At 41.4% G+C, this 27,987-nt stretch overlaps 1 protein-coding gene across 8 annotated transcripts in view; it reads left to right on the top strand.

Annotated features, from left to right (window-relative positions):
• Nucleotides 1-27,987, top strand: part of TCF3 (transcription factor 3) — a 185,313-nt gene that overhangs the window by 122,715 nt on the left and 34,611 nt on the right. For 6 of the 8 annotated variants that reach the window (XM_088474290.1, XM_088474289.1, XM_088474288.1 and 3 more), the window contains exons 8-17: nucleotides 954-1,083; nucleotides 1,239-1,288; nucleotides 10,508-10,607; nucleotides 13,170-13,309; nucleotides 14,626-14,746; nucleotides 15,008-15,066; nucleotides 15,328-15,406; nucleotides 18,699-18,772; nucleotides 18,910-19,080; nucleotides 23,355-23,475. In XM_088474290.1, coding sequence (XP_088330416.1) covers nucleotides 954-1,083; nucleotides 1,239-1,288; nucleotides 10,508-10,607; nucleotides 13,170-13,309; nucleotides 14,626-14,746; nucleotides 15,008-15,066; nucleotides 15,328-15,406; nucleotides 18,699-18,772; nucleotides 18,910-19,080; nucleotides 23,355-23,475 — 1,045 coding nt within the window. The remainder of the gene's footprint in view (nucleotides 1-953; nucleotides 1,084-1,238; nucleotides 1,289-10,507; nucleotides 10,608-13,169; nucleotides 13,310-14,625; nucleotides 14,747-15,007; nucleotides 15,067-15,327; nucleotides 15,407-18,698; nucleotides 18,773-18,909; nucleotides 19,081-23,354; nucleotides 23,476-27,987) is intronic. The other 2 variants (XM_088474292.1, XM_088474293.1) reach the window with 2 other exon arrangements.

Genomic DNA, 27,987 nt, shown 5'->3' with positions numbered 1-27,987 from the left:
GTGTGTATATGTATGTATATGTGTGTGTGTGTGTGTGTGTATGTGTATATATATATATATATATATATATATATATATATATATATATATATAATATGCACATATAGAGCCTGCACACACTGTAGTAATAGCTGCACGTGTCTGGGGTGAACATCCAATTAGATAGGATAGCACAAATAGATAGGATTCGCTCACCAAGGCTTTCCATAAGTTGTAGCAAAAAGTCACATTTTATTCCGTCACAACAGTAATTTCAGGTGCATAATAAGTCGACTGTTCGACCGCTAGAACGCGGTCTTCTTAAGGATACCTCTAGTGTAGAGGGGGTTTGTCTATGTCCTCTATCTCTCCATTCACGGTGTTGCGTATATCTCACACTATGTATATTCCTGTGAGATACTTACCCCACGTATATGAATGATGAAATGCAGATGAAAAGATATCTTTGAATTGTGAAAAACGTTTTTTGTAATACTTAGAACTTTTATATTTCTTTTTTTTTTTTCCTCACTCTTTCTATATTTTATTTTGTCTGGTACAATATAAGGAATTAATCGAATTTTAAATGTTTGAATTAAAAGATCTGTTTTAATCCAGTGCACCAAACAGTGACACTTTTTTTTTCTTTGTGCTATGAAAAGTCCAGTGTAACAAACTGCCTCTTGGTAATGCACTTACAAGATGCAGCTATAATGGCATTTGTAATGACACTTTTGTTTGGCACAGCTAGATTTCAATGGTGGGATAATTAGCTCTTTAAATTATGATTTGATTGGTTGTGTTAGCTAAAGGATCTATAAGTTTGATTCATCTGCAAAAATAAAAAACAAATAGTAGTGAGGTACTACATTTCCTATTCTCCAATATTACCAAATAATATCTTTGCAGTCCTTTTTCTAAGCATTTATTGCACCTGTCAGGTTCATGTTGTGACTTTTGGAATGTCTTTGCAGCCTGGATTTTTGCCTGGTGAGTTGGGAATGAACAGCCCCAGTGCTCTCTCCCCCAGTGCAGGAAAAGGAAGCTCACAGTATTACTCATACCCAAATAGTTCACGGCGGCGTCCAGGAGATGGTAACCTTGGTAAGAGTTATATTTCAGCTTGAGGTTTTTTTATTTATTTATTTTTTTAAATTAACATTAGCATATGGATGGGTGGTTTGGATAAGACACAGACATATAAAATAAAAGTATTTTAGTCTAATATACCCTAACTAACAAATATTATTATCATGCAGATTCCCAACCTAAAAAAGTGCGTAAGGTGCCCCCAGGACTTCCATCTTCTGTAAGTAGTAATCTGGTAAATTTTTGCGCTTTGTGGAGAAAGTAATAATAAGGCAGTGTTCCAAGATAGAAAAGAGGGATGGTATTAGCTTGTATTGCAGGTGCATGTAAGAAACAGGCAATGTATGATGTTAGAGTTTATTTCTGTTTAAATGTTTTGTCATGGCAATGCTGGCAGTGCATGCTGCTCTATCCGCAATGGTATTGGGAAGTTTATCCTCAGTGTGCAGTCCCAAAACCGCTCCCTTTCCACTATGATGATCAGAATATTTAGATGACATGGTAAATGTGATCAGAAAATAACTAAGAAAAGCCTATGTGATCCCAGAATAGATCCAATTCCTCAGCTTGATGCTGAATGACTAGATCTCATCCAACTTGTCTCCTTAAATGCGTGGGCAAATTGGACTGTGACCCTCCTGTGCAGCCGAACCTACTGACAAATTGTAAAGCCATTGGCTTTCTCTACAACTAATACGTTTGCATTAGGAGAAAGTTACTGTTTCATTTCTAAACCCCACCAGCATCATATGCAACTGGAAATTGTGTGTATGTATAAAAAAGTATTTGGGCAGCCAACGATTGTGCAAGTTGTTGCACTTTAAAAGATGAGAGAGGTCTGTAATTTCCATCATAGGTACACTTTAAATGTGGGAGACCAAATCTGAACAAAACATTCCAGAAATTACATTGTATGATTTTTAAACAATTTATTTGTATATTCTTGCTGAAAATAAATATTTAAACACCTACCAACCAGCAAGAATTCTGGTTTTCACAGACCTGTTACTTCTTCTTTAGGAAGCTTATCTTACCTCCACTCCTTACCTATATTAATGGCACCTGTTTGAACTGTTATCTGTATAAAAGACACCTGTCCACACCCTCAAACAGGCAGACTGCAACCTCTCCACCATGGCCAAGACCAGAGAGCTGTCTAAGGACACCAGGGACAAAATTGTAGACCTGCACAAGGCTGGGATTAGCTACTCAACAATAGGCAAGCAGCTTTGTGAGAAGAGATCAACTGTTGGCACAATTATTAAAAAATGGAAGAAATACAAAATCACTAACAATCTCCCTCGATCAGGGGCTCCATGCAAGATCTCACCTCGTGGGGTATCAATGATCTTGAGAACGGTGAGGGATCAGTTCAGAACTACACGGGGGGGACCTCAAGAGTCTGGGACCACAGTCACAAAGGTTACCATCAGTAACACACTATGTTGTCATGGATTCAAATCCTGCAGCATCCGAAAGGTCCCCCTGCTTAAGCCAGCACATGTCCAGGCCCGTCTAAAGTTTGCCCGTGACCATCTGGATGATCCAGAGGAGGATTGGGAGAATGTCATATGGTCAGATGAGACCAAAATAGAACTTTTTCGTAAAAAATCCACACGCGGTGTTTGGAGGGAGAAGAATGATGAGTGGCATCCCAAAAACACCATACTCATTGTGAAGCATGAGGGTGGAAACATCATGCTTTGGGGGATGCTTTTCTGCAAAGGGGACAGGACGACTGATTCTTATTACGGAGAGGATGAATGGGGACATGTATCGTGACATTTTGGGGAAAAACCTCCTTCCCTCAGTAAGAGCATTGAAGATGCAACGTGGCTGGGTCTTCCAGCATGACAATGACCGCCAAACACACCGCCCGGGCAACTATCAGGAGTGGCTCCGTAAGCAGCATTTCAAGGTCCTGGATTGGCCTAGCCAGTCTCCAGACCTCAACCCAATAGAAAATCTGTGGAGGGAGTTGAAAGTCTGTGTTGCCCGGCGACCGCCCCAAAACATGACACATCTAGAGAAGATCTGCATTGAAGAGTGGGCCAAAATACCTGCTGCAGTATGTGCAAACCTGGTCAAGAACTAAAGGAAACGTTTGACCTCTGTTATTGCCAACCGAGGTTACTTTACAAAGTATTGAGTTAAACGTTTTGATTGTCCAAATATTTATTGTCCGCAAGAATACACAAATAAATTGTTTAAAAATCATACAATGTGATTATATTATATTATTAATGTATATGTCCTGACTGACGCATCAACACCCAAACCCCTGAACCTAGAAACATGAAAATCAGGGAGCATATTCCTTCCATGATGTAGGTATCCACTAAGACACTAAGAAGAAATTTTTGAAATTTGACTCCTAAGGGGGTGAAAAGGGCTAAATAGTTTCCTCCCTCTGTGCAATGTCCTGCCTGACTGTCTCATCATGGCTGCAGCACAGTTCAATATTCAAACATCAACTGTCATCCCAAGTGAGTGTAGGGAATGTTACTACAGAGGTGAGAGAGGCAAATGTGTTACTACACAGGTGAGGGAGGGGGGAAGTGTTACTACATAGGTAATCTCCCAGACCTACATGTTGGATTTCACCGATCCTGTAACCCGGCATCTCTGGATCGCAGGAACGCGGTAATCAGTCACTGGTGTATGGGGGCCACTTGTCAGTCACTAGTATGCAGTGTAAATGTAGGTGTTAAGTTAATAACCTTTATCTGGTGATGAAACTCTGAGTTGGTGCTGACAGTCAGGGGCCCCGAGAGGGCGGAGTTGGGTACTAATGGCCCGGGCTTGATGGAGGGGCCCGTTGGGGGCCCGGGACCGGCACTACCCCCTCCATCCTACCTCACAGCAGCCCAGCACACGCAGTCTATCTATGCCTGTGGGGGGGGGGGGGGGGGGAGTGGAGTAATCCTACTGGTCGCGCCCCCTCCTGGCTTTGCGCTGGGCTGAGGGGCTCACAGCACCCCCCTCCACTGTGCGCAGAGGCGCTGAAAACATTTTTTCTTTTTTTTTCTCCTAAGGGGACGTGACCATGCCCCTTTCACCCTGGCCCGCTGTGGCTGTCAGTGCCCCTGCTGACAGCTGTCATTCTCCTGTGGGTCTCGATTGATTGAAGTCATCCCCAGTTTGCACACAAATCGCCAGGATTATCCCTCTCATGACATGGACTAGCTTGATTACCTTCCGGAATGTCTTTCACAGACATTTCTAACAACATACTTTGGGCCTGATTCAGACCCACTCGCGAGCGGCTGTCCGCTCGCAAGTGGGTCGATGTTCTGCACTGAGCATGCGCACAACGGAGGGAGCTCCGTCGTGCGCATGCGCCAGACGCGACGAGCGAAGGAAAGTCCTTCGCTCGTTGTGTCTGATCAAAGGGGGCGTGCTGTCGATGTTGATTGACAGCACGCCCCCTTTGGTGGGCGTGCCGGGGGCGTGCCTCCCTGACGGGGGCGTTCCCAAGGGAATGCCTACCGTCAGAAGCCGGCCCACTGACCTCACTAGTGATGTCAGTGGGAGTGATTTTGGCTCTGATAGAGCCAAAATCACTCCGGGCCTTGCGGTTGAAAACCTCAACCGCAGGCTCCAGCTCGCAGTTTCGATGGTCGCGATGGTCAAGACCATCGCGGCCATCAAACTGCACGCTCGTATAGGCTGTGGGTGGTGACCCACAGCTATACGAGCGTCCAGGAGGACGCTCCATAGTTATGGAGGACGGCCCTCATTCAGAGCGTGCGCTCTGCTCAGAGCGTACGGCTCTGAATGAGGGCCTTTGTTTTTAAATGCTAGCTGGGACATGTAGTTCCATAGACTGCAGGCACTTACTGGCACCCTGTCTCTCAACTGGATCCTGCTTTTTTTTATTATAGACCGTTCTCCTGCTGCTGGTATGGGAGTCAGGTTCTTTGACCAGCAGTCACTCTTTGAATGCAAGGGCCAGGCTGCTGTTCTCTCCATTCCTGGGATTTCCTTCTTGGACCTTCCCCTCCAATAAATCAATCACAGTGCTTCTACAGTGATTGTGTTATACCTAGCACTAGCTAGGTCCTAGTACCTTGGCTACACTAATACACCTTGTAATATATTCTTAGCATCTCATTTTTTATCAATTATATGTTGAATGTTTATGAAATTATACAATTTATATGTATTTTGTCTTCTAAGTTTATGCTGGCTCAAAATCTGAAGGGGTGTGTTGACATTTAGAATGTAGACTGTCAACATGGTCATTAGGTCGACAGTTGATATGTAGACATTCATTTAGGTTAACATGGCTAAAATGTTGACCCGTTAATGTCGCTATTTAGCATGTCGACTTGCGTTGTTGTGTTTTTTTAGCTTAAAGCTAAACCTAACCCTAAAATCAGCAAAAATCCATATATTGGTGTATGTAGTGTACAGTATGTGAATGCTGAGTGGTGACCGGATACCCATCTGGAGTTGGCATGGGATGTTGAAATTAAATTAATCTCATGCACAATAGATTTGTGAAAACCTTGGTTTAAAAAAAATGTACTTACTGTGTTAAATCATTTCTAAGGACTGACCTGAATTTGCTGAAGTTACTCCTGTCACTGCAGGTATATGAAATTGATGCTTTTCCAAATGTTCCAGTTTAGAAACCTGGCATTGTGTGACATATGACCAAATCTTATGGTCATTACTACCAAAGGATGTCAAACTCTTCCTTCAATCTAGGATAAAGCACAAGCTACCAACATAGGCCACTTCATATGTAGCTTTGACATGTGTCTCCTTAATGGTGTTATCTACAGTTGTAGAAAAAACCCCTAACTTTTCCTAACATTGTTTTAGAGAAGGGGTGGGGAACCTTTTTTCTGCCAAGGGCCATTTTGATAAATATAACATTTGTGGGCCTGGTGCAGGCCACGCCCCCCCCCCGTGTGACATCACACAGGGTGGGGCCGCAATCACCGGTGATTACAGCAATGCCTGGAGCATCCTGGGGATGCTCCGGGGAGCTGTAAGGGCAGCGGTGTGATCGCCTGAAGCATCCTAAGGATGCTACAGGTGGCACTGCTGCATATATTCTGGCTGCAGGGTGCTATTCTAGGCACCCTGCTAGCCAGATGAGGCAAGCAGAAAAAAAACTGAGGGGCAGACCAAATGATTCCGCGGGCCTTATACAGCCCCCAGGCCTGAGATCCCCCTCCCTGTTTTAGAGAGTGTTGTATCCTGTTTTGAATGCTCTTAATCTTGAACAGGTGAGAAGGGGATATGAAAAGCATAGGAACATCATGATATCTGCTTCTTTTTTTTTTTCTGTGTGTGCATGAACAGTTTATTTTTCTTTTGAACAAGTTGCCTTAAGGTGTAAACAAACTGAAACACTGCCCTATTATCTCTGAGGTAAAATGGTGACCCCTGTCTTTAATGTTTCAAATACTGCGCATGTGTAAGATTTCAGAAATCTAGCCTTGTTGCTATGGATGCAATATCTATCATACCACTCAATGCTGAATGTAATCCCCACTCCTGAGGCCAAACTTCCAATTTTGCCAAAGTGGAATAATACAAAGGTGCTTAATCTCCCGCTAGCTGTTACTAGCTGGCGAGCCACTGTTGGAACAATCTATCTCATGCATTTGTCATGCATGTTTAGATAACATGGGTGAAAGATATAAGGAAAGACAGGGGACAGGACACCCTGGTAAAAGGTCATCAACAATTGGTCAATATGTTCATAGCATGTGTGTAAAAACACTTCTGTATGCATCTTGAAGCACATTGTGTGTGTAAATGTGTTTCCAGGGTTTAAACATTATGTTCCACCTTCCCACTACTACATCCCTAAAATGTGTTCACATCTTATAGTCCAGCAAAATACAGTATGCAGTATAAAACTGGGCAAAATATTGTACATGTTGTTTTTGTTGGCACATATAGGGCACGATTCTATTCAGCGCGATGTAAATAGCGCCGGGAGTGGGCTCCCGGAGCTATTCAATACATCGCGCTGCCAAGTCCGACTAATGATTTCTTCTCTCATCCCTCCGGGGATGAGAGAAGAAATCCGACAAAAGTCCCGGCGCGAGGCTGTTTTCTGCCCTTCGCGCCTGGAAAACAGCCTCGCGCCGGGAAGTTAGGTCGGGGAATGCCCGTTATCGTGCCTAAACACCCTGTTAAGGCGCGATAACGAGCCTTCCCCGACCTAACATCGCGATGAATTGAATAGCTGCGGGAGCTATCTCCCGGCGCTATTTTACATCGCATTGAATAGAATCGTGCCCATAGTGACAATTGGCAACCATTGCGGAGGCTTGTTATTTTATTTTATCTGTTGTTGTGGCACCTCTGAGTACACATACTGAACAGTACACAACCCGTAGCCCATGCAAATGCACAGTGGATAATCATTGATGTGCTTTTCTTCCTCTGTATAGTCAACATCTGTCCCCATGTATTGCTGGTCTGTGACATCCTCTGGCACCAGGTCTTTTTTCTCACACCTCTCTTAAGTGGTTACTGCATTTCTTGTCTCTATGCAATCACTGCTGATGCCTAAATTCTGTCACTCAGAGGCAAATCTGGCTCTTTACTTAGGTGTATAATCACCTACCCGTGTGCCCATAAGGCAAAAGGAGGAGGAGGGGAGCAATGTATACACTGGCAAGTGGCAGTGAATATATACATAATGTAGTATGTTTAGGGCTCAAGGCTATGGATCCACAATATTAAATCTCTACCTCTTTGTAGGACTAATATAAGCAGGAAAGATGCACTTCAACTAAACAAAAAACGAAAGGAAAAGCATCTATGCACAGGTGGAGTTGCCAAGTATGAAGGCCCCTTACTCAATTTCCATAACAAACTAGAACCTGAATGTAGCCTGTTTGGTTCACATTAGATGTGTAATAATCCTGATTATTTAGAAAGATAACCTTTCTTCCTCGAGCACATGGACTAGAAAAATGCATGGAAAAATTACACTTTTTATATTACATTAGTTGAGACATCGGCATCCCTGTGCTTTAAAGAATCGCAATTAATCATTTATTTTAATTCGTGTAGTGGTTGTTTTCTACAAATAGGACATGAATATGTAGGTTATATTTTCTGTGATACAATATTTCTGTATGGTTCTAGCTTTATTTTAAAAACAAAGATTAATCAGTAATATGCTATTCATGATGTCATTATAATTTTCACAGCAGCTGTAAAACAAGCCTCCACATGGCTTGTTGTAGAAACGTAAACCTGGAAAGAAGGCCATCTAGTGGCAATACTTTACCAGTATATTTTTCCAATGGTATATATTGCTATATAAGAAAAACATTTCTAAGCTGGAGTTATTAAAATAGCTATTCTCCTTTATCTGTCATTGCATATTTGTTGTTTGTTAGACTTGCTGGTGATCTTTAACTACATTAGCATAATAGTTTTGGTGCTGTGCATGATGTTCAACCCTACAGTGAAACAGGGTAATGTGTCAGGATTCCTGCTTCTCAGCCCTCTGCTAATGATTCACCACCCCCTCACCCCACTTTCCCAGACAGAGCAGAGGAAATGACTTCACTCTCCTGAAGGGGGAGAAAAACCCCTCCCCTTCCAACAGTAACAGGGGGCTGAGGAGGGGAGGGTGGGGGGGTTGTGTGATTTACAGCTTCCTGAGTAACTGTTAACCACTTCAGTTCCCCCCCCCTGTAATTCTTTTAGCAAGGTAAAAGGCACTAAAAACAGAGATATACTAACGAATGGTCAATGAAAATATTTTTAAATGAACATTTATAGAAGTATTTCTAAAATGTTAGTCTCGTTTTTTAACCAGTAATTTGGCTGTTTTTTTTATTGTTTAGTCACTATCACTATTGTAAGTTATTCAATCTTCCTAAAGATAAACACGGCACTGTGAAATTTATATCACTGTACCATTAGCTGGCAAGTTATTTAACATGCTCATTAACTTTCTATAAAGAATCGCAATAAATTTCTTATATATACTACTTCTGAATATCAATAGAAAAAAAAACTATTTAGGCAGACTAGGTTGTAATAATATGCATAGTGTGTAAGTCTGCAAAGCTCATGAGCATATGACAATAATGTGTTTTTTTTTTTAAGACACTCTTTCAGAAAATTCTGACATGCAAAGCGAAGTTTTGCGCTAACAAATAAATGTACAGGATGATATAGAGAGAGGGTTTGCCGTTTTGGAATCATACCTGCTGGTTATATCAGTTGAATATTGATGTACTTGCATAGACTATATAATTCACAATCTGAAAATAATGCAAATGCCATTTTGTTCTCTTAGGGGTTAAACTGTATCCAGTGAAACCTGAGCCTCTAGTCTGGGACAGGAGCTGGAAATCTCTGGGGAGGGGGAGTTGAATTCCACAATGCCAGTAGATGCCTTCTCCATACATCACTAGCTAATACACAGTTACACAGCTTAACATTTGGTGGACAGTTACTTGTTTGTTTTTTTACATTGGACTTTTTTTTTCTTTATACCATATGATCCATCATATAGATCACTTTTATATATGTACTTAATATATGATACATGCAAGCATATATCCGTTCTGCATGATTTTACAATATTTATTCTTCCTGGCCTCTATATGCCCCTCTTTTCATCATAGACGCCCCTTCTCTGCTCCCAGCTGCCCTAAATGTTGGCACAGTGCCATGATATAGCAGATGGTGCTGGGAGTCTGCTCCACCCACCTACCTACACACACACTATAAGATTTTGTAGTATATTAGTACAATAATGCATTTTAAGATCTACATAACGGCATTATATAAATCATGCAAATAATTAACATTATTTTCTCTCACCTTATTTTTTTCATTTTAATATATATTCTAGTCCTAATTATTCATTCTTAACATCAACTTTTTCCTTCCAAGTCCACTAAAAAAAAAAATCTTTTGCCCCCTTTCAGTTTTTTATTTTTTACTGGACTTTAAATCTTTACATTAGATCAGTGGTTCCCAAACTTTCTTGAATCACAGAGCCCAAGAGGAGCAGCATATTTTTCATAGGACCTCTGGGCCAAGAGTTTCTTATTGAGAAACTCAGCAAAAATTATTTATTTTATGTAAATTGTGCTTCACTGTCATTCTTTGGTTCATTTATGTAGTGATTGACAGGGTTGTGCTTGTCTATCACATTGAACATAAATAATTTGATTTGGTCCTAGATTACCAATCCGTTGCACCCCTGCAAGTGCCCCGTGGCACAAAGTTTGGGAACCACTGCTTTAGAACATTAAATAAGATCCTAACTACCACTCTACAATTTAGTTCCTTCTTACAAAGCCTCATTGAGTATCTTATCTCTTTAGAAAAATGATGCAGTACAGATAAAAATGTACTAAATCCCAACCTGTACTGCAATTTTTTATTTTACTTGCCACATTCTCTCTAATCGTATCCTCCCTATGGTTTTATACAGGTGTACCCTGCTAACTCAGGAGATGAATACAGCGGGGACCGTGGAAGTTACACTTCCAAGCCAACTAACTCTATTTACCCTGGACCATTCTACATGGCTGGTAAGTGTCTGCACTGGGTGTGGTGTGATTGGTCGACATGGTTGAATTGTCTACGTTTCTTAAATCAATCAACATCATTCTATAATTGTACATATGTTACAGCATGAATATCTCATATGTGAGTGAACAATTACAAGTGCTGTGTTCATAATAAAGGTGTTCGCATTGCACCATCATGAAACTTAAGGTGCCTATACACAAGACGGTGTGCTCACAATGCTATATCGTGAGCTCTCCCCAGCACTCCAGGACACGATATGGTGCTAAAAATTGTCCAATCTGACTTAAGATCTATCATGCACAAAATCTTTCTATTGCACAAGATCGTGTATGAGATTGACAAATCTTGCCTGCAGAATGCAAGATCTGAAGATGTGATGTACGCGCATCGTGATTGTGAGTGGACACTCACGATTTGGACATATTTTACACGATTTGTCGTTCCGATTCGTCGAAGTCGGGCGAATCATGTAAAATATCGTCTAGTGTGTAGGCACCTTTTACAGTTATATAATAAAAATGTATACAGTTTAATCTGCTTAAGTTGTTTGCCTAGGCAGCCATTTAATAGGTGTTTCTCCCAAAGGGGTCAATTCAATTAGATACGCGGCGAGTTGCCGTTGTTACGGTGAAAGAACACGCCCCCTCACGGCCCAATCTCTCCTCGTGGGCTGCAAACAAATATCTGAGAGTCTGGCGGTACTGTAAATGCGGCATATATAGGTCTAATTGAATTGGCTCCTTAGAATCCTTGATTTATAAAGTTGGTACCGACTGTTTACAGATGGTGTGAAGTTTTCAGATGTTTATTTTGAAATATTCAAATGACTGGGAAAATTAAAACACTTAAACTGGATACACACCTGGCTGACGGGTCTGCCAACCTATCTATTGATAGGTAAGAGCATACACATTTATCAATCGTTTGGCAGAGATCACAACTGGGTGTGCATTTAAATTGCCCACCCAGTTAAGATGTCAATCACAGGCGGGTCCCTGCAGCAAGTGTACGGGTGGTCGGAGGGTTGCCCGTACACACAGCCAGACATGCCGGTATATCTGCAAGACAGGACAGATGCTATATGTCTGTGAATGACGTCATTCAGACATATAGTCTGTACACACTTGCTGATGCGCTACAGAAATATCGCCCATTCAGTGGAACGGGAGATATATATGTCAGTGTGTACCCAACTTTAGGGACAAGGAGCTTTGTGAATGAAAATGAAACATTTGTTGCTGCAGCTGTTCAGTCAAGCATCACTTAAGGTGCGTACACACTGGGCGATTAAAGTGGACAACTGAACGATATCGTTCAGTCGTCCACTTTATCGTCCATTTTTAACACAAAAACGATGAACGATAACGACGATGCGCGTTTGTGCGGGTTGTTCGTCATTATCGTTCATCGGGTTAACATGCAGGCCAACATGACAATGTCGTCAGGTTACTGCATGTTATGGAATGGGAGAGAGCCCGGCGCTGAACGATATCGTTAATGATATGGTTCAGCGTGTGTGCTCAATGTCATAAACGACATTGAGCACAGCCTGCCAGGGACACACTAGACGATATCGCTCAGGGAGCATATCGTCTAGTGTGTACGCTCCATTACATGACCTGTGCCTAGGTGTTTCACAGCTTAAGGTGTCCACCTTGCCCAATATCTTGAGTCCTCTGTCTGTTACAAATAGCAGAGACTGGATGTGATACTGATGTATAGTGTAGAAAAACACTTTTAAATATTGGTAACAATATCCGTATTTAGTGCTGTAATCTCTATTCAGATTTAGCTTTTCATTGAATATAAATTAAAACGAGCATTCAGGAATCTGTCCCTGGCATGGGACTCCAAACAATGTAACTTCTTTTTTTCCCCCTCTTTTTGTTTAAAATCGTGCACTGCTGTGTGCCGCTAACTAGTCAAATAAAATACAAGGCAACACATCTGCAGATACAGTGCTCCTTACATTTTTATTAGTGCAGACGAGACAGCCAGCACCACATCTCACAAAGGATGAATATCTCTGCATCAGATGTGCCCCAAATATTGTGTTGCTGTCTATATAATCTGCACTATAGATCTAAAGCATTTTTCTATGGTATCACCAACATAGAGCTTCATATGTTAAAATGTGTGCACTTAATTATTGTAACTAATATTTTAATAGGATTTTTTAAATTGTTTTCTGTGGAAGTATGGAACCTCCTAACTGTATACTTAGCTTGAAGTTAAACAGCAATTAAAAGGAAATGTATTCTGAATGCAAAGCATGTTCCTGCAGCTGACTCCCAGAATGCCTAAAAATGGTTATGAACCAATAGGGAGGAGGATGTCAATATGTTTAGCCAACTTGAGTAGTAGAGGCGGTGTTTACTTTTTATATGAGCTCTAGTTGAATATTTTTCCTTCTTTTAATTGTATCTCTTTCTTCTCATAGACCTTAAGATTCTGCTATTTTAATTCTTAAAACTCATTCATTCTAAAAAATTCACTACAAAGTGCTTATAACGTTTTTTTTTATGTTTATTGTTTCACAATCTCCTTAACTTTATATTCAGATGGACTCCATAGTACCTCCGATATCTGGAATTCTTCAGGGGGCATTGGACAAGGCAGTTATGGCACCATTATAAGTGGCTCTCAATCCTCGCTTTCCCAGCCTACAGGTTTCAGTGGCCTGCACCCCCATGAGCGAATGGTATGTGATAACCAGGGCTTAAAGTGGTCGTCCCCCCTCTCCGTCCACCACCAATCTAGGCAGAGCTACTGAGATTGTGCCACGGCACTGCTGCCCTGAGCTTAGCATTTAAGCAAAATGTTGCTCCTTGAAACCTGTTCTTAAACTTCTGGCAGCATACTTATATTGATCCCGAAATAAACATTGGAAACAGAAGTACGAGAGCAAGGTAAATGTCAATATGACTGGATGTTAGGTCACTTAAAAAGAAAACAAATGTTCTATGTCATCAGTGTCACTATTCATTTTTCTGACACCTCTGAGGTTTTTTATGGGGTCCTCAAGTCATTGTCACTAAGGTGCCCCATGTTGTGTTTTTTTTTTTTTTTCTTCTTGCAACCCCATGTATCTCCCATGCTTGAGTCTTTTCTTACATCTATGGATTTTTTTCTGCAATGGGGACCTCTGAAAAATTGAACTTCCCTACGCAGACAATGTCTTAAGCTGGTTATCGGTATACATATGGGAGATCATGTGGTACGAAAGGCGCCTGTTTGCGTAGGAATAATATCTGATCTTAATCAACAGAGGCACAGCCAGATAATACAAAGTAATAGAAGTTTTGGGGCAGGGCAAAGTGTGAACTTTGCTGATCAAACACTCTGCAGAGACACCACCCTGTGCATCTCTACAGTGTCGTCATCCCCCTCTGCGTCTCTACAGGTACACCCCCCACCCCTCTGCATCTATGGGGTCATCCCCCTCTGCTTCTTACCAGCCTCAAACCCCCCTCCCTCTCCCAGCTTCATTATCATGCCATGTGACTGACTGGGGCATAAAATCAATACAAGAAGGGGGCCTATATGTATTGAATGTATGCCCCAGTCACTGCTGTCCCTCCACTGAGCAGCCCCAGTGATCCTGTCCTGACCAAACTCCCCACTCCCCCCCCCCCCCCCCCCCCATCCCACCCAATTATTCTTTATTTTTCAGGAATGAAGTAATAGAAGTGGCTCTTTTATCATTCCGACCGAATTTCACCCGGCTTTAACCAACTGTGCAAAATAGGACATTTTTTTTTTTAATTCGTCCATGACTTTAGGACAATTTACTTTTAATCAAAACAGACTTCCATTTTTTTGGTAGGCAAATGCTGTGTTTGATATAACATAAAACAAAAACTGTTTATATGGGCTTAGTTCTTCAGTTGTCTGGTACAGGGTCACCTCTTTTTCATTTTTAGCAATCACTACTTATGATAAAAGGTTTTCTTTGCTGCTTAGAGTTGAAGGGTCCTGACTTATTTTTTGTTAAAGGTGTCCTTCTTTTCTTCTCAGGGCTTTCAGATGCATTCCGGTGAGGTGAACCCTGCTGTTTCCTCAAGCTTTTCTTCTGCTCCTACACAATATGGAGTCTCCAGTCACACGCCACCCATCAGCAGTGGGGATGCCATGATAGGTATGTGGACACGTCCACATCTTAAAAGTATAGAAATATTCTAGTCCTATGAATTTACCCTTGGTACTCTGGTACGTCTTCCATCAGTTTCATGGGGAGAAACATCCCAACATATAATTTGATCTGTCAAAATGCATACATTATTTTTATTCTGAGACATCATAAATTACAGTACATACACTGTAATGGTTCTATATTTCTTCACAATAATTACATAATATGGACTGAAAATGCACTTTTGTGTTAACTTTTGTTCTGTAGGCAACAGAGGGACTGCCACTGGGAGCTCAGGAGATGCACTTGGGAAAGCATTAGCTTCTGTAAGATTTTTTATTACTTTAATTGCAGCATATTCTATTCTGATTTCTTATATAGTATGGCAGATTTATTACAAGTATGTGCATGTTTAAGATGTATGTTCATTGTGGTTTTTAATAATGTAGGTATTACAATTATGGAATGAAAAGTTATTGCAGAGATATTACTGGAAGGTGGTACTGTGTTGAATAGTGAATAGAGCATGTTGTACCCTATTCATTTTTACTTTTTTTTATCTTTTTATTCTTTTGTGTGTGTGGTAGATTTATTCCCCAGATCATTCCAGCACAAACTTCTCCTCTAGTCCATCTACACCAGTGGGGTCACCTCAGGGAATAACAGGTTTGTATGCATTTTTATTTTGTGTACTGTACAATTTTTTTGATGGTAAAGGGTAGAAATGAATTCCACTCTTGATCGGGATGTACCTATAATAAGTTTTTTTTTTTAGGACAGGGGTATTAATCTGTGGTTAATGACATAATGGGTCTTTAGTTAACCCGTTATTCATTACATTTTATATACAGCTACATAATATTATAACCGCCTTTTTGTGACAGTGTGGTCACTTTGTAGTTTAAATTAATGTGTTTTAAAGAGAAAGTAAATAAACTATGAGTATATAAGTATATAATCCACGTATTTATAAGAACACATGGACACCAGATACCACGAGCTAAACTAGGTTGCAATGAGAAAGATACCTAGGTAATTGGATAAGTAATGTTTGTCAATAAACCTTTCACTTTGTTTCAAACATTTATTTTTAATAATTTGGTAATGTAAATTCTCACCTTGTCCAGACTGGTCTAGCTTACAAATTTTTTTAATTTAATGTGTGGCGAGGAAATGTTGTATTTTTGCAATTAAAAATAACCAGTCATATTAAATTGATTCCCTTTTAATAGTGAAAATCGAGTTGTAATATTTTATTTGTAAAACTAATCCACTTTATCAGTTTCACAGCTACCACAATGGCACTCTGATTCCTGTCTTATGCTGGGTACACACTAGACGATATATCGTCCGATCCAGCCAGATCAGGTGACATATCGGGCACATGTCTAGTGCGCACTTGCTATGTCACTGACCATGCACACTCCCACATGCCGTCACTGACATTGCCCGTCGCACCTGCATGCTGGTCCGACAGGTGACATCGTTAGCGAGGGCCATGCTGCCGAGTACAGCATGGCCCCCGCCGTCGCTGCTGGCATCTGCAAGTGTGTATGCACTTGCCAATGCCGGAACCCCGCCGGGTCCAGTCTCTTACGAGGTCGGCACATACTAGACATCGTCTAGTGTGTGCCCACCATTAGACCTTAAAGCAGACCTGCCACTTGTCCAGATTTGTGGCATCCATTTTGTAAGATGAAGTAATAATGGAAATGTAGCCATATCAATTTACTAGTAACCCCTGGGGGGGATGTATTATAGCGGCATTTAACGTGCCACTATAACGCTTCCTGCTTCGCCTCTTTACCGACGCGAAGCAGGAAGCACTACCAATGAGATGTATGGACATCTCATCGGCCGGAGAGGGGGAGCGTTAACTTCCCCCCCCCCAGCGCTACCAGCTAGAGACCGCAGCACATCAGCCTGTCTCAGTCCTGGCCGGCTCCACTGAGCATGCGTGGGATCCCGCGTGCAGCCTGGAGCCGGTAGCTGCCACAGCAGGGACAGCGCTGTCCCTGCTGTGGGGATAGGGCAGTGCCAGGCTGTATCTGTTGATAGCGACAGCTACAGCGGGCTAAACGGTCAGTTGATCTAAACGTTCATACATGGTCCAGGCTATCGGCGCTGCCAACGTTTAGATAGCAGTGCCGTTAATGACGGATGCCTAGCGATCATACAACGGGAGAAGCGGTATCAGCGCACATACCGCTTCAAGGCTTCTTACATCTCCCTCCCTCATCTCATGAATATAAATCAGACCTAATGAGTAATAGGCAGTGCAAAAGAGATGCCACTTGTTTTAGTCATGTTATTAGGTTGCATACATGTTCCTGTCCATAAAATGAGTTTCTCCACTGTGACAGATAGTGTCCATACATGGTAGCTAGAATCTGTAATAAAATATTTTTGATTCAAGATATTTTCATTATTAGAGATTATTTCTATTATCATACCTACACCATTTAGGAAGTACTCCATTAACTACCTGTTAAAAGAATCACTGACTATGCAAATTTATAAACCATGTAGCTAAACAGCAAATAGACAAAAATTGGCACTTTCCGTTTCTGGTCTTTAGGTAGGATGAGTACCACAGGTGGGAGTGCAACTTGGGAGAAGTCTTAAGCCGGGTACACACTAGACGATATGTCGTCCAAATAAGCAGATCGGACGACATAGCGTCCACATCGGGCAGTGTGTACCCGCTATGTCGCTGATGATGCACACTCCCGCGTGTCATCTGCTACATTGCTTGCCGGTCCTGCATGCAGTTCCCACAGGCGATATCTTCAGCTGGGGCCATGCTGCTGAATGCAGCATGGCCCCCGCTATCGCTCCCTGCAACGGCAAGTGTGTGTGCACACTTGCCGATGCCGGGACCCGCCGCATGACACATCAGCTGGTTAAACATCGTTAAGTGTGTGCCCAGCATTAGAGACGGGAAGTAGAGATGGATACCAAAGAGGAGGAGAAGCACAGCTTATAGGGAGATTTCATGAATGAAAAGAGTTGGTGAGGACTTTGCAGATGAGTGTGAGAAGCTTACACTGAATTCTGGAGAAAATAAGAAGCTGTTGTAGATACTTGCATAGTGGTAGAGTGGCGCAAGAGTAAGAGTTTTGCAGCAGCATTTATTTTGACGTGGATTGGGAACAATATAAATCGTACACATCATGTAGTGTGTACGCCATATCTGTTGTTCACCACATCGTCCCATCACTGCATATGGGATGATACAATAGACGACACAGTTCTGCTACATGCAGCATGTAACGACACATACTCCGGATCATGCAATACGCACAATATATTATTTAATTGAATCGCACCGTCACTGGGTCGCACAAACGTATGCTGTGTACCCAGCTTAAGAGAGGAACACAGATGGTTTGATCAAATTGACTTAGGTACTAATTAAGCCACTTGTGCTCAAGCATGGATAACCTCAAGACCTGGACTGTTAGGGGGCCTTGAGGACATAGTTTGGGAAGCACTGATATAATCATATTCCCACACTGCTGTTTCTTACTTTCTATTTATTTTCACCTCTCTAGAACTGTGTAATGAATATTTATTTTTATTATTAATTTAAATGAAAGGGCTTATGAAAGTAGCCTTCAAAGCATGAATCTTCAAATGGTTACTGGTTAGTAATGTTTGATTTCTATGTAGCTTGTTTCTCTTTAAATTGGCTTAATTTCTCCACATTAAATGGTTATTGAGATTTTAACATTGGGAGTGGGTGAGTACAAATAAAAGAAAGGGAATAGGGAGAAGAAGTGGGGGTAGATGGGTGGTTGGAGACACAATCCAATAATAGACATGTTAGTACAATATACAATAAAAAATACACATCTGGGAGAAGGTCTCCCTGGCAGAAGAGAGACAATCAACTAATACAATTCTCAAAGTTTCCACCTCTGAAATTAATTCAATTTGTCTTGTTTTCTGTTTACAGGAACAGGACAGTGGCCCAGAGCAACTGGGCCAGGGGCGCTGTCCCCAAGTTATGAGGGTACACTACACACCTTAGTAAGTGTTTTGGAAAATACTCTAATTTCTGCAAACTTCTACATTCCTCACCATTTGTTTTACTCCTATAAAGTATTGTAGATCTAGCAGATGATGCTAACCATAGTGCTTTTCCTTGTGTTTTTTTGACCTTGCAGCAGAACAAGATGGAAGACCGTCTGGATGAGGCCATACATGTATTAAGGAGTCATGCTGTGGGGCAGACTGGGAGCCATGACGATATACACACTCTATTAGGGGCTGCTGCAGGGGTGCTTGGAGCTAACTTTCCTGCTGCAGTTCTCTCCCTGGCAAATCGGCACTCAATGGTTAGAATTTGTATGCACACTAAATATATGCTTGCTACACAACATACATGGACAATAAAAGAAAACCTACTTACAAAAGCAATAAAACCATTTTTATGTCCATGTATATGTGTGTATATATGTATTTGAGAGGCTTTTGTGTGTTTTTACTTATTAGGACATAACACTGTACAACAAATTAATACTTTTAATTTGTTTCCTTTCTAAAAATAGTCATACATTACTAATTTGAGGTCAAGAAAAACTAAAATGATTTCAGAATGTTTTTACTAGCTCTATTTTTTGAGCTACACTACTTGTATTATACTGCATGTACATTAGTAATATAGTCATAGTGAAAAGCTATTTTAAAATAATCTATTTTCTTGATTGAATTAAAACAACTGTTATTTATTTTCTATCAATCACAAATAAGAACACAAACGAAACAAACATACAGCATACGAAAGTCCTATCTAATATAGTGGCCTATTCATGGGGGTGCTTTCTCTTTGCTTGTCGCTTGTACTCCTCTTTTGGGGCATCTCTTGTCACTGTCCAACAGTAGTGATTCACCTACCCTGATATCTTTGTTCAATTGCTGAAATGTCTTGGTGGAATCGCTCACTATGCTTGTCACTCAGTGCACCACAGTTATCTTGTGTGGGTAATCTAGTGAATCGCGTAAAAACGGGAATTCTCAGGAAATAATCCTAGGACCCCCCTAAAGATGTCCAGACATGGGGGATCACTATGGGTACCCCCGTTTTTGCCTGCAAAAGAAAGTCGGGTTTTTAAATAGCTGCGGCAGGTGTTTTTTTTTCCCGACTTTGAATAAGTGATGCAGAACAGCATTTAGCTTATTTTTTTAGTTTTTAAAAATGGTCCCATCAAATTTGGGGTACATGAAAATGGGTACTAGCATATTGTTAAGTCCCTAAAGGTAGTTTTATAAATTCTGCAAAAATACACCTGCCGCTACTTTGCGCAATAATAAAAACACCTGCCACATACTTGGGGACCCCACCAGTATTAGTTTCGTTAGTTTGGGTTTTTGTTTGACAATTTTTTTTGTCACCCCAAATTTTTTTTTTCTTCCTTTTTTGGGGTGTCCCGATTTTTTATTTTTTACATTTTTTTTTTGGATCATTTCGTTTTTAGGGGGCATTCCAAATTTTTTATAAGCCTGCACCCCTAAACCCCAAATCTAAAGTTTATTTCACTTGCTATAGTTAATTTTAAAAATAATCCCTGTTATTTAAAAATGACCCTTGACCTCATTTACGAAAAAAAATGGGAATTTTCGGGAAATATGCCTGGGACCCCCCTAAAGATGTCCAGACATGGGGGATCACTATGGGTACCCCTGTTTTTGCCTGCAAAAGAAAATCGGGTTTTTAAATAGCTTTTTTCCTGCCACGGCTATTAAACAACCCGACTTTCTTCAGGAGATAAAAATGGGGGCACCCATAGTGATCCCTCATGTCTACACATCTTTAGGGGGGTCCCTAGAATATTTTCTGAAAATACTAAAAATTAAAAAAAAAATGACACAAGGTCCCCCCCCAAAAGCCAAAAATACGGGGAACAAAATGTGTAGGGTTCCACCATATTTTAGAAACCAAGACCAGGCTGCAGGGACTAGTGCTGGTTTTAAATATAGGGGGGAAAAAAGACATGGGGTACCCCCTATATTTAAGACCAGCACCAGACCCATCCGACCAGGGTGTAATGCCACAGCCCGGAGACCCAATCACCGGGGCTCCAGGTCCAAAGCATTACACCCCAAGGTGGTCATCTCAAGCCGGTGATCTCGGGGGAGTCGGGGACCCCCCAAAGAAGGGTCCCCCCACTCCCGAGCACCAGAGGCTTACGCTGAAGCCTGGGGCTCATCCCCATACCCCTGGAGCGGTGGGTATGGGGGTAATAGGGGGGCCAAATAATGTAACACTATTGTACTTTACAGTGGAACTACAAATGCCAGCATGCCTACCATTTTGCACTTGTGGAACTACAAGTGCCAGCAGACATGCGGCACCTGTAATTTCACTGTAAAATAAATAGTTAAAAAAAGACAAAACACACACACCGTGACATTATAACTTTATTACACACACCTACCCATTCACACATACTTACCTATACCATATGAATCTGTCCCCTTCTCCAGTAGAATATCCGAAAAACATGGCCCTGCAAGGAAGATTTCATAGTCACCTATAGCCTTGCGCTGGTCTCCGCAATAATCCACGTACTTGGCAAAAAATAAATAAACGATTACACGACCCACGAACTAGCTATGAGTATGTGTGTTGCCACACATACTCATAGCTCCCGAATGCCAGCTGACGGCACTTCCACGGAGCTGGCAGTCCCGAGAGCCAATCAGCGGCCGCGGACTGTAGATCGGCCGTTGATTGGCTCCGGCTACTGAAAGTTCCCACGTGGTCTGTTTTTTAACTACTGAAGGAAGTCGGGGTTTCTAATAGCCGCGGCAGGTGCATAAATGCGGCTTTGAGTAAGGATGCAGAAGAGCATTTAGCAGTTTTTTTCTGGGCATAACAACTATGGGCATAAAATTTGGGGTACTTCAAAATGGGGTCAGCATATTTTAGTCGCTAAAGTGACTTAAAAAAATCGTGAAAAACCCACCTGCCGCAAACACCTGCAACCAAAAAAACACTTGGGGCATACTTGGGGACCCCCCCCCCCCCCCCGAGTAAAGTTCGCTATTTTTTAAGTTTGTACCCCAACTTTTTTTTTTTTTTTTCGCCCCGTTTCAAAGTAAATTTTTGGGGTGCCCTTAATTTTTTTTTTTTTTTACACAGATTACCTTTTGGGGACTGTCTGAAGGCTTCACGGGGGTTCCCGAAATGTTGCACCCCAAAACCACAATTCTGCATTTTTTTAACGCCTGCCAATCATAGGCGATACTTTACCGCCTACTGCATTGACTTAACGCCTAGGCAGAAAGTCTTTCAAATTGAATACGGAGGAAAACTAAAACAGGCGATAATGACGTCATCGGCGGTAAATTACCGCAAATCCGGACTTAACGCCTCAAATTGAATACGGCCCTTAGTTTTAAAATTTGATCAATACAAACTCATGTGGCAAATAACCATAACAGGTATAATACTATTATTTATTCAACAACAAAATGAGCCATGTCTGAAAAAGCACACCATTACTGCTTCTGTATAATTAATTAATGACCATAAATTTGGTGCATGTTTTGCTAGTCAAAGCCATTTCTCCATAAATCCAGAACCTTTGCCAGTTCTTGAGCAAAAGAGGTTTGTTGCACAAAAGGCATCTACAACTTACATGCCTACACTCCCGAAAGTCGCAGGATTCTCCTGTTTTTTCGGGTAACCCACCGCACTCCCTGCAGTGTAGGCACTTCTCCCGCATCCTGCCCACTTCCTAGTGAAGTGGGCAGAATGGGGAGAAACTTGCCTTCAATCCGCAATCCGTCGTTAGGGGGCGGGGCTTAATGACGCGATTCACGGGCGTTTTGCCATGAGGGGGCGGGGCCTAATGATGTGAATGGCCCGCCCCCATCAGGAGGGAAGTGGGGAGGGTAAGTATAATTATACCAGCCATCGGGATGCCGCTGTCGGTATTTTGACAGGAGGCGTCCCGTCTGCTGGCATTACATACCGATTTCTTGTAAATGAGAGCAACACCAAAGAACTACTGTATAGTTTAGTTTTATACAAAGATGTGGCTCACAGAGAGGAAGAACCCAGTATAGGTAAAGCAAAGGATCTAAAGTGCAAATTGGATTACTGTTACTAGGACAGAGCATTTCTGAATTATAATTCAACAGTTTTCTAGATGAATTTACTCTTCTCTTGAAAAAGAAATTGGGAATGTAAAAACCAAAATATGCAATTTTTGTGGGGGCTTGCAACATGAAGTAGTAGAGCTCACCATTGCCACTTAAGGCTGTCACCTAAAGTTCTCTCCCTTTAATGCTAGGGACTCTAGCAATTTAGGAGATATCACCCCTGCCAGCGCTGTAATGACTTTATATCTCAACCAATTTCCAGTTTTCCCGATAATCATATTTGTCTTTCTGGGCACTTACTAGTCATGACAATCAACTTCTGTGCTAGCAAATTGCAGTATCAGATTGAACTGTCCCTCTTGACAATTGTCTAAATGGGGTAAGGAAGCCTTAACCTCTTTTACAGATTGAGACGTATTTAATATTTATAAACCGATACATCTAGTTTAGATTTGAAACTTTAAATTGTATTTTTAATAATTTTATGTTTCCTTTCTGTTAGGTAACATCCCAAGCAGAGGATAGTCTCCCAAATACCCCAAGTTTGCTTCACAACTCAGTCACACTACCAACACAACCAGGATCTCTGCCTGACCTCACCCGGCAATCTGATTCCTACACTGGTAATTATGGAACCACAACATTAGGAGCAGACAGAAGAACATTTTGTCATCTTAATTATATTACATGTTCTAAAATTCTGATTTTTATATATATATATATATATATATATATATATATATATATATATATTTTTTTTTTTTAAATGCTTAAATAAGTAAGGGATTAAATCTTAATACCAGCATATTCACGAAAGAAGAAATCTTTTAGGACTATCCTTGATTAGACAAAAAAGTAACTTTTTACATTTCATTAATCAGTGGATAACTCCTATAATGGTGGTAGTTTCTATGTAATCAACATAATGTTTACAATATACAATTACTTCCATTTTTAGATGCATTAAATCTTAAACTAGTGTAAATAAATTTGTGGTTAAAAATATAATAATTTCTCTTTACATAAATGTGGTACCCCAGGTGTTGCTATGGGCACAGATAAGTTAGGTCTAGATGGTACCTTACAGTAGAGACGGCAGCTCCAGTGGATCTTCCCTTTCTCTCTCTGGCAATGACTCCACTGGGGCTTGTCCTTCTCAGGTTCAACACGTTATACTTTAAATATACATAGGATCACTCACCTAAGCATATATAATGCAATAGCAATATATAATATTTTACAGACTATGAACTATAGTATAACAGACTAGGAATATCCCAGATTAATCAGTCATTTACTTGTAGGTGCAGTTCTTTCGATGGATTACTCTCTTGCTAAGTGATCACTGTCCTACTCCATGCATGTGTTTTGTAATCCACAATATGGAATCTGCAATAGGCAAAGTTAGCAACTAATGCTGGTCATATTTGATTCACAGATAGCCACAGCTTCAGCCCTCCGGTAATAATGTATATATGGCTCAGTCTTTAGTAGCACAACTATTTTCATCCCTCAGCAATAATGATCTTCAGCATTTAGTAATAATTATGTCTCCATCTATAGAGCAGCATCACCCAATTTGTTGTATTATAGCTCTACAAATTTATTTTGGCCGAAGCATAACTCAGTCGGCACATATAACACTGGCAGCATATACAGTCAGGTGCATAAATATTGGGACATTGACAGAATTTTCATATTTTGGCCTCTATTCACCACCACAATGGTTTTGAAATTAAACGAACAAGATGTGCTTTAACTGCAGACTTTCAGATTTAATTTGAGGGTAATTACATCCAAATCAGGTGAACGGTGTAGGAATTACAATGGTTTCTATATGTGCCTCCCACTTTTTAAGGGACCAAAAGTAATGGGGCTATCAACTCAAAAGCTATTTCATGGACAGGTATGGGCTATTCCCTCGTTATTTCATTATCAATTAAGCAGGTAAAAGGTCTGGACTTGATTCTAGGTGTGACATTTGCATTTGGAATCAGTTGCTGTCGACTCTCAATATGAGATCCAAAGAGCTGTCACTATCAGTGAAGCAAGCCATCATTAGGCTGAAAAATTAAAACAAACCCATCAGAGAGATAGCAAAAACATTAGGTGTGGCCAAATCAACTGTTTGGAACATTCTTAAAAAGAAAGAACGCACCGGAGAGCTCAGCAACACCAAAAGACCCGGAAGACCATGGAAAACAACTGTGGTGGATGATAGAAGAATTATTTCCCTGGTGAAGAAAAACCCCTTCACAACAGTTGGCCAAATCAAGAACACTCTCCAGGAGGTAGGTGTACATGTGTCAAAGTCAACAATCAAGAGAAGACTTCTCAAGAGTGAATATAGAGGGTTCACCACAAGATGTAAATCATTGGTGAGCCTCAAAAACAAGAAGACCAGATTATAGTTTGCCAAACAACATCTAAAAAAGCCATTACAGTTCTGGAACAACATCCTATGGACAGATGAGACAAAGATCAACTTGTACTAGAGTGATGGGAAGAGAAGAGTATGGAGAAGGAAAGGAACTGCTCATGATCCAAAACATACCACCTCATCAGTGAAGCATGGTGGTGGTGGTGTCATGGTGTGGGCATGTATGGCTGCCAGTGGAACTGGTTCCCTTGTATTTATTGATGATGTGACTGCTGACAAAAGCAGCAGAATGAATTCTGAAGTGTTTTGGGCAATATCATATGCTCATATTCAGTCAAATGCTTCAGAACTCATTGGACGGCGCTTCACAGTGCAGATGGACAATGACCCGAAGCATACTGCAAAAGCAACCAAAGAGTTTTTTTAATGCTAAAAAGTGGAATGTTATGCAATGGCCAAGTCAATCCCCTAACCTGAATCCGATTGAGCATGCATTTCACTCGATGAAGGGAAAATGCCCTAAGAACAAGCCAGGCCTCTACTGAAGACATTTGCAGTAGAGGCCTGGCAGAGCATCACCAGGGATGAAACCCAGCGTCTGGTGATGTCTATGCGTTCCAGACTTCAGGCTGTAATTGCCTGCAAAGGATTTGCAACAAAGTATTAAAAAGTGAAAGTTAGATTTAGGATTGTTTAGTTTGTCCCATTACTTTTGGCCCCTTAAAAAGTGGGAAGCACATATAGAAACCGTTGTAATTCCTATAACAATAAGGTTGCAAAGGTCTTGAGAGAGCTCTTTGCTTTTACCCATTATGAGATGTTTTTTTGTGTGACACCTTGGTAATGAGACACCTTTTTATAGGCCATCAGTTGGGACTGAACCAGCTTATATTAATTTGCACTGACAAGGGGCAGGGTTGCTTTCTAATTACTGATAGATTTCAGCTGGTGTCTTGGCTTTCTATGCCTTTTTGCACCTCCCTTTCTTCATGTGTTCAATACTTTTTCCCTGTGTCATTTCACATTATTACACATAGTTTATGGATATCTATGGTTTGATTTCTTTGCATGTGTGGATTGCATGGGTTGTTGCTGACATTTGGTGAAAATTTCATTACAATAGCCCCATTACAAATATATTTACTGAGAAAAATGTTGATGTGTTCAATACTTATTTTACCAGCTGTATGTATTGAATTATACCCTGTATTCGGTAACTGAATGTATTTTAGTTGCAAGTGTTCCAACTACTTCAATATTTATCATGCATGGCATTAACCACTTGCCTGGCACGGTCGTATCAGATACGACCATGCCAGACTGGGCTTTCCCTGACATGGTCGTATCTGATACGACCAATCAGAAACACACAGTGGGCGGCTTGCTGGAAGTTAACTTCCAGCAGCCGTCCATCTCAGAGGGACCTGCTGGTCCCTCTTCACCTGCGCCGCCGCCTCCTTTGTGTCCCGATCACTGCTGGCCACAGTGATCGGGCACCGGCGGCACCCCCCTAGAAGCAGCAGCCGCGGCTCATGTAGCCGCTGCTGCTGCTGCTGTGACCCGCGGTAATCGGGCAGCCATTACAGTAAGAGGCAGTAGCGGCGGCTCTGGTAGCCGGCACTGCTGCTATGTATCCGGGCCGCTAGCGGGACACCCTCCTGCTGCGGCTCCGGAACACAGTGATCCGTAAGATCACTGTGTAGTCAGCAGCAGCGGCGGCTCTGGTAGCTGCGGCTGCTGCTATGTACCCCGGCGGCCCCTCCCACTCCTTTCCTGCCTCACCTCCGCCTCCCCAAGTCCTCATGTGTCCCAATCACTGCTGGCCACAGTGATCGGGCTGAACAATTGATGGCTTCGAACGATGGTTGAACCATTGATGGTACAGCTATCAATGGCCGTCACTACAGTATAACATAAAATTTGCTATTTTTATGGTATACTGGGTTTAAAAGAAAAAAAAAAAATGTTTTCAAATAAAATAGTGATGGATAAGTTTAAAATTATGTTCTTGACCTAATTCAATCTTAAAAGAAACCGACAATTTGAGCGGTTTTTGTAAAAAGAATTTGTCAGTTAAGTGGTTAAACACACACTAAAATGTCACATAATGGTACAAATCCATACAAAACATACACTATTACACAGATGTGTATTATCGGTAGACTTTGTAGTTTAATGCCACCCTTGCTATACCACTAGAGGAGTAGCTGGAGGGTTTGTGTTCAATTCCGTGTGTACTATTCTATGCTCAGCTTCCCTTATTCCATGCTTTCCTATCCAAAACCTCCACCTTGTTTAATGCTCTCACTTCCTTTTTAGCTGGTATTATAAAGATGAGCTACTATATAATTACTTAAATACAGGTTGAGTCTCCCATATCCAAAAAGCTTGGGACTAGGGAGGCCAATCCATCTAATTTTTTTTCAATTCTGCACAGACATTAAGCTCATTGAAATGGCTATTAAGTTCCTGTAGATATTTTCTGCCCTTTGATCCACTCTTTATCTTATCTCCCGTTGCCACCTGTATCTCCTGGAGTTGTGCATTAAGACTTCTTCTGTTCACTGCTGCAGTATGAACAGCTGTAAAGGGATGAACACTGCAAGTTAAGTAGCAGTCACCTCTTCCACGGAGCCTTCTAGTCCAGGTTCCCAAGGGGGCGGGCCGGCATACAGGTGCGCAGAGTAAACTCTGTCACACGCAGCCGCACAGCATAAGGAGACCTGGGGGGCAGCGTCTGAGCCGACGGAACTAG

This window comes from Taudactylus pleione, unplaced genomic scaffold (genome assembly GCF_031769625.1).
Source record: "Taudactylus pleione unplaced genomic scaffold, aTauple2 ptg000152l, whole genome shotgun sequence".
Classification (NCBI taxonomy): domain Eukaryota; kingdom Metazoa; phylum Chordata; class Amphibia; order Anura; family Myobatrachidae; genus Taudactylus; species Taudactylus pleione.
Note: the sequence above shows the minus strand (reverse complement) of the source record. Positions and strands in the feature narration are given on the sequence as shown.